Source organism: Cryptomeria japonica, chromosome 2 (assembly GCF_030272615.1).
Source record: "Cryptomeria japonica chromosome 2, Sugi_1.0, whole genome shotgun sequence".
NCBI lineage: Eukaryota > Viridiplantae > Streptophyta > Pinopsida > Cupressales > Cupressaceae > Cryptomeria > Cryptomeria japonica.
Genome location: NC_081406.1, coordinates 426,436,832 through 426,444,700, shown reverse-complemented (window position 1 = coordinate 426,444,700; position 7,869 = coordinate 426,436,832). Strand labels below are relative to the sequence as shown.

The 7,869-nt window shown below is 34.3% G+C and overlaps 1 protein-coding gene across 1 annotated transcript in view; it reads left to right on the top strand.

Annotated features, from left to right (window-relative positions):
* Positions 1–473: 473 nt before the first annotated feature.
* Positions 474–7,869, top strand: part of LOC131061966 (DEAD-box ATP-dependent RNA helicase FANCM) — a 116,530-nt gene continuing 109,134 nt past the window's right edge. Inside the window, exons 1-3 of the mRNA XM_057995800.2 lie at positions 474–689; positions 1,017–1,206; positions 2,574–2,939. Of these exons, the coding sequence (XP_057851783.1) occupies positions 2,913–2,939 (27 nt within the window). The 5' untranslated portion in view covers positions 474–689; positions 1,017–1,206; positions 2,574–2,912. The remainder of the gene's footprint in view (positions 690–1,016; positions 1,207–2,573; positions 2,940–7,869) is intronic.

The following is a 7,869-nucleotide window of genomic DNA, read 5'->3' as shown; positions in this document are numbered from 1 at the left end:
AAATTTGAATTGATATAGAGTCAAATATAAAAAATACAGGTATACGGCCATCAAATTTAAGCGATGTGTAGGTTAGCAACTATAAATCGATCTAAATTTGAATTGTGGTAAGAAGTGGCGCGAGGGTTGCAATAATTTTTTTTTAAAGGAAACTGCCCAAGAATCACAATCACTAAGGTAACATTCTTCCTCCCTCTACAGTTTCTTCTAATGTTAAATTTTTATGAAATACCCAGTGGATGAGCAAAATGCATTTCTCAATGATGTTGGTTTAACGCGGAAAAATATTTGTCGGCTTTAAAGTTCACTTCAAAGAAAGGTTGGTGCTGATTTATTGTTTTTTTTTTAAGAATTTTGAAATTTCAGCCATTTGTTGATGAAACGAGATTGTTTTTTCCGCAACATTGTTACCTTGCCCAGACAGAAGCTGAAGAGCTTGTCCTGAGTTAAAGGTGAATCCATGTTTGACACATTGCCTTCATTTGCGTTCTGATTCCTGGTTGGGTTAGAATCAAGTGGACTTATTGACATGGTGTAGACAAGGGAAGGGGGGAATAATTTGGATAGTGCATAGCATTGATATGATGCCAAGCAAATTTGATGCACTTAAATACTCGAGAGTTAATTGCACAAATGGATTGGCAGGTTCTACTGGGCCATCAAAAATATCTGTAGAAGAAAACCTATCTGTATGATTTTTTTTTTTTTTTAAACGGAGCGACGTCCTTGTTATCTCAAAGTATCTAATTTTATTCTGAATTTCTGTTGATATTTGATTTTGAACTGGTGAGGTTAATTGTAGCAATGATAATCGATGCTCATTACAATGCTCAAATTCAAAGTTCACATGCAGATAAAAAATTATCGATATGTTTTGTAGAGAGCAGGTGCCCTTGTGACCCTATGCTCACAGCTTATGGCTGGAGAAATCACCACAGCCCTTTTGAATTGTTTAATGGTTCTGACAAAATATGAGTCTAAACACGTATTTTGCTTTTTATGATTGAAACCTGCAGAGTCTTATAATTGCCGTATATATGTCTCAAGGTCACTTCTTAGATTCAGTGGGCAGGCGGCGGCAATAACCATGCTGAATACTGTCAGAATGTTGTGGCAGACTGGCAGTTAGCGATTTTCTTCTGCAACACTCTGCCACAGTGCACTGAACAAGTTAATTTATTATATCTGATTCGAGCAAAGTGATAGGTGCATTTCCTCTTCTGATAACAAAGATCCAACCTCATGCGTCTCTAATTTATAAATAGTACTTTCGGAAATTGTTTATTGGTGTGTTTCTCATGTTGACTGTCTTGACCTGTCATATATGCTTTGCAAGCCTACAATGATTTTGAACTCCTGGATAATCATTGAGCTCAGAATGCCTTTTTTTTAAAAAGAATACACATGCTCTGATTTCTTGTCAAAATGTTCAAATTAATTTCACTTGTCATTCAACTACGAAGATAATTTCATATTCCTTAGATGAAGATTACAAGATGGATTTTGCTGTATTCCTACAGTTTGCCACCATAATCTTCTGTTTTATTTTCTAAATGGTAATGGGCCTATGTGAATTAGTTCTTCCTTCTACAATGTTTTCCATTTCTAAACGACAATGTGCTCGTGTGTATTGATTCTTCACTCTACAAAATATCAGGTTTTATCATTAGTGCACGAAATTTCTCATTCTTCAGCTATAGAGAGCATTATTATTAAATTTTTTTAGTTGGTAACTTGTAAATTCTCTCCCTTGCCAACATCTTTATGCAAGAGGGCTACACATTTTGAAATTTAGATGACTCTCGGCTTATCCTTAGAAACATTAGGTTTATTGTATTCCAATAGATTTTGGATAAAATTATTGTAGCCTTTTTAATGTTCGAAACTTTGCCTCAAGAACTTTGAACCCGATTCATGTACCTCAGCACTGTAGACCATTAAGCCTTCTTGTGGTATAATATATAATTTCCTTTTCATAGGGACGATCTGCTTTTGTTTTATACATATTTGTAGGTAGTATTATTAAATCTGGCAATTGATTAAGCCAAATTCTTTTGCTAGTGTGTGGAAAAATTCAGTAGCAAAAAAATGTTCCCTGATATCTTGGTAGTCTGTGCTCAGCAAATAGAGTCAGTATTTGTAAAAATCAGAAAATGATGTTTGCCGAGCATTCTTTGTATTTCTCTTTTAAATGGTCATCTGTCCTATGCCTTTTGGCTTTTTGTTCAAATATATTTTCCTAAAACTTTCGGCTAACTCATTAATCTTCATTGAACTTATTTTTTCATTGAGTTTGTTATATTTTTCTCTTTGTAGGTTCCAAATTCAAAATGCCATCTATACCTGCAAGTTCTTGCCTTTTTAGCTACTGCTACATTTTCTATGTCTTTGGAATTTGTTGGAAATTGGAATTATTTAATTTGTACGTTTAGCTGCCAATTTGTTAACAAAAATGATTGGGTGATGCATCTCTTGTCATTTTTTATGCATTCTACCAGTGTTCTATATTTCATGAAGTTCATGCTTTCAGCAACAATTTACTTATCATTGTTCTGACAAGTACTTGCATGCAGATTTTGAAATTTTAGTCTTCAAGACTATTGGTAGTTCCCTTAGAAGTGTAAGGCTAAAAGGTTTTCCTGGAGTGGAAAGGTCAGCGGCTTCAGAATAAATGAAAAAGTGCGGGATGGCAACTCTGTATACTGTATAGTATTATGCAATCGGCAGGAGTGGAGGAAGATCCATTCAATTCTAACTTATATACTTCCTATTCCTTTGGATAGTCTGCAGAAAGATTTTGATTCAGTTTTCTAATGGACGATTCTTTCTCACAACACAAAAAACATGCTTACAGCCTTGTAAGTTTCTAACATCTTCAATTTCAATAAGCAGAGGAAGGACAAAGTTTGCATATGGCATTGGGTTCCAATAATGACGAGGTGAGTTTCTAGGTTATGCTGCTGTTTGGAATCTTATGGCCCTCTTAGTTCACGCAACTGGATGGTAGTAAGGATGTATAATCTCCTCTATAGAATAATAAAAGAAATATACCGTTTGAGATTGTAGAGGTGAAGTAATAACTGAAAATTATGCAGAGTTTTCAAATGTGACTGTTTGAATAAATGGGGACCAAATGATGAAAACAAAATTGGAATGCTTAATTTCAAGTCCATGTTTGTGTTATGCCAATTGGTTGCTGCCTATGTTATTTCTAATCTGTTGAGGTGTTATCTGTGCATATTCAAAGTAAACATAACTTTGAAGATTGACAAATATATATACTATTTGAACATATAAATATTAATTTTAATCTCTTTTGAAATTCTCTCTAGTGATAACTCTTAGTCAAAAACACAATTTTAATAAATACCTTTAAATTTTCCTTTGTGTAGATGCTCCCGCTTCATTCATAACTGTTAGAAATTAGGAATTTAGGTTACTAATCATTACAAATAAATATAATATAAAAAAATGAGAATTGTAAGATATAGATTCAACACATTACACAATATATACATGAGGAAAACCTTTTTAAGTAAAAAACCTTATACAACATCATTTTAATAATCAAAACACTTACAAAATTGCCTTTATAAAAAATGTAGACAGAACTTGGGGATATCACTTCTCAATTCCACATCGCCAATAATACCTCTTGTGCATAGTGATAGAATTCACTATATGCCTTCAAATTCCTATTTTCTCTTAATGAGGGGAAGGAGAAGAGTTTGCGAAATATCTAAAGGGTATCAATCACACCTATTCAAAACGACCATTTATAAATGATATAATCTAATAGTTATTAGGCTAAAATTATTTTAAATAGGATATACTTAATAATCATATATAAGGTTTTATAACCATAAATTAGAACAATATTTAAATGTTATAAGGGCATGACCTCTAAAAACATTATATTCTAACACTTCCTTTTAATGTTAATTGGGGTGCATTACTTGTCAATGTCTGCTAAAGAAAAAGTGAAATGCCCTAATAACATGTCTTCTTTGATAGTGATAAATAGGGACACAAATATATGTCAATATGAAGATCATGTATTCTGGACTTATGGAAAGTCATCTTGTCATAATTTAGAATCATAGTATTTTAAAAAATGATACTCTCGAGGTCTTATAAAGTTTTTATTGGAGCTTGAGATTCCTTGGCCTAGCCTCCCCAAGGTCATTACATAGTCTTTGCAGGTCATATAATACATTAATTTTACAAGTGGAAGATTTACAAAGTGAAGGATTAACAATATGTCCAAAGGACTTATACATATAATGCCTAGAGGTCTTCTGTTATGCATGTTAGGTCTTACATCTTGGATTTAACCACTAGTAGGTTTCATTGACATGTACACTCTCCCTCAATGGTATCACCTTAAGGCTAAGCATAGATGAATTAGAGCATATAATGCCTAGAGGCCTTATATTATGCCTATTAGACCTTACATCCAGTATTTAGCAACTAGGAGGTGTCATTAACATGCATAGAAGGGCAATGGCATCACCTTCAAACCAATCAATGCATAGAGGATTGATATGCTATGGTTGAGATTCTACTCTATTTCTTCTTGATCATACTATACCTCTTGATAATCAAATGAACATAATTGGAGATTTTTTTATATAATGGAATCCTTCCTTTGAGTGAAGTGCCCATGATCTTCAATGTGCTTTTCTCTCTTTTTGTTGGTGGAAATAAGAGTCTTTGGTAAGAATAAAGTAACTCTAGTTGTCATATAATAAAGTGGTATTTTTACTAGTACCTAGATAAAACTCTTATTTACCTACTTTTGTATTTAGCCTTTTGTTTAAGGAGCCATAGAAACTAGCTTATTTAATAAGTACTATTCCATCCATGGGATTGCACCTACACCATTTATTTTGAAAACATAGTTTGAGGTAGATTTCCTATAAATAGAATCACCAAGTCAGTCACTAACACAATAATCAAATAATTTTTATTCTTGGTGCAGGAATGATAAAGAACTTAATTGATTAACCTTTACTATACTTTGGATGTGTATATGATGATACAAGCTAACTCAAGATGAGAATTGAATATTTGTATTGGAGAATGTTTGAAGGAATAACTTTTCAAAAGACACTACTAGACAAAGTCATGGTCCACTTGTATTGAAGACTATATTATTTTTCAAATCTCGTGGTCCCATATAGTAAACACCAAGCAATAAATCCACAATAAAACCAAGGTCATAAATTGAGGGCATTACACATAAATTATAACTTTGGTGAAAGGATTGGTAATTTTCATCCTTGTGGTAGATTCCTAAGCTGCAGATCAACCAGAAAATTTCTATTCAACTTGATATATGTTTCTAAGCTCCACCGAGTTTTGGGAACGAGTATAGTAGGGGATGGTTGGATGTGTTTTTGGTACATGGTTACTTTTGGGCCAAATTTTAGGGGACGACAGGGGATGGCTGTTAAAAAATAGGGAAATTTTTAAAAATATAGAGAAATTTTAAATATGCATATAATGACATTGATAAAGCATTCATCATAGACATTGTAGAAGCCTAATACATAGCATTAGACTTGAATTGAGATTTCACATGATAATCGACTCACAAATTAACAAAATTCAAATGCTTTCATTGTCAATGTGTATACATATTATATAAGAATTATAACAAAAATGTCCAAAGACTCCAAATTTCAACTATGAAATGACATAAATTGTAAACAATAAACATAGAACTAAGAAAATATATGGCTGTCTTTAATCAACATCTGGTACGTCCAAGAGTCTAAATCATGATCAAAGCTCAAATCTAAATCGCTACCCGTACAAGGGGCTGCCTCAACCAATGGAACTCCAACCAATCCCTTAGGTGTCTCTTCCTCATCAATATGCATATCGTCTTCAAGATTGACATTTCAACATAGGGTTGGAGTCGGTAATGTCCCCTTCTCACTAGTTCTCAGACATTGATGGAGTTTGGCCTATTACTTGACCCTCGTAGGCCAAGGAGTTGATGAGAGGGTTACTTGGGCAGTACTCGCGGCTTCACATTTGATTTTGGGTGAAATAATGTACTTACATGTATGATGTTATTTGCATTTTATATTATAAGGATATTTTAATATTAGTTAAAAGTGCAATTAAATATTATTTTATTAAAAGGGAATCTTCTAGAAGGTGGCCGACCTCTTGGAGAAAAAGAATAAATAGAGGGGGTAGGCTCATTTTTGGGGCATCAAATGTTTTGACATCTTCTTTGCTTGATAGCTTGTGGAGCCAAGGGTTTTTGCATTTCATTTTCAGTCTTAGAGAACGATAACTCTCTTTGATTGGCATAACTGAGGTGGTGAAAGATCCTCCGAAGGGTTGCAATTGAGAGTGAGGGATATTTCAGTCCTTCACATTGGAGCTTATTGAGTTTTTGCAGCGATATTCCTGGAGAATAATAAGGAGACATACTTCAGCTTTATGGTCTTTTCATGCTCTTTTGTATCTGCACTTTGAGAAGGAGATAAGCGATTTATTTAGAGGCATTTGGAGGTGATTCTAAGAGGATTGAAGGTGTTTCTGAGATTCATACCAGGTCTGCCATGGAGGTTGATCGGACCTATTGATTCCTATATTTTTGTTCAATGCTCATAACTGGAAGGTCAGATTTTTATGGGTATCTGTTCATTCATTTCGTAGTACCGAGTCAATTATTTTCATCACACATTTGGGGCAGAGGACTGCTGTTATTATTTTATATTGCATCTGCAAACCAAGGGCAGGAGGCAGCCTCTAGCAAGGGGTAGATTTGGCATCTAGAAGGCTCAGAAAAATCAGATAAAAATCAGGCTTCATTAGGGTGACTTCCTCTTCCATTCGGCATCATCCAAATCAAGTTCTGAGCATTATTTGTTATTAAAATTATTTTTTCTGAGCTACTGGTGTTCAGAAATTAGGGGGCAGCCATTAGTGATCAGTTACATTTGGTCATGTATCAATGAATGTCATTGTATATCTTAGATGGTTTGAAATAGTAATCAGAAATTAATTGCAGCAGTAACATATGTCAGACTTCCATATTTCTGAAGCATGTATCACATCTATTTGACATAATGTCAACTCTAGTATTGATGAAATTTGAGTTGTTTCCTTGATAGTTAGGTTGTTATATGTTTCCTATATGCTTTGCAATCAGTAAAGTGCTAAGTTTCAGATTGTATGTAACTTGTTTGACAATATTCCTTGAATCAAAATCATCATTTCTACCATACATAATAAGCAAGGGATATTACAGAGTCTAACAATACTTGAGTTTGGTGATCTTGCAGCTGCAAAGCACTGTGAATAGTCACTGACTTCTTTGATTGTCTAGAGATAAGGTTGTTCCTCTCGACTGATTGAATGAAGCTACATGTAGACCAATTCCTCTTTGCAGCAAATGAATCGGCAACCTATGAAAGAAGACAAATTGCAAGTACTCTCAACTTTGCTGCATCCCTGCCATGCGACACTTACCATCCAATAGGGTCGACTTAAGCTAATGTAGCTCTATCTGACATTGCCTCTGCTTTGCTAAAGGTTGGACTACGAAGATTGGTAAATGCAAGCCACTGTGTGTGAAATATAGTATATTCCTCTTCAGTATACATTTTTGCAAGGACCCTCATGAAGCCTTCTTTCACCTCTTCATCACTAGATGGAGGCACTTTCCTAGGTCGCGGTGCATACCATTTGGGATTGAGAGCATAGGTTGCCATATGAAGTGGGGTGTTCATAATGTTCCACTGCTTTGTCACAATGGGCCTAAGATGCTCCTCATAAAATCCCAAATTAGGTTCCTTGCAATGAATTGCTTGCTTGATTTGTCCAAGCATGCTATTAAAGGTCTCA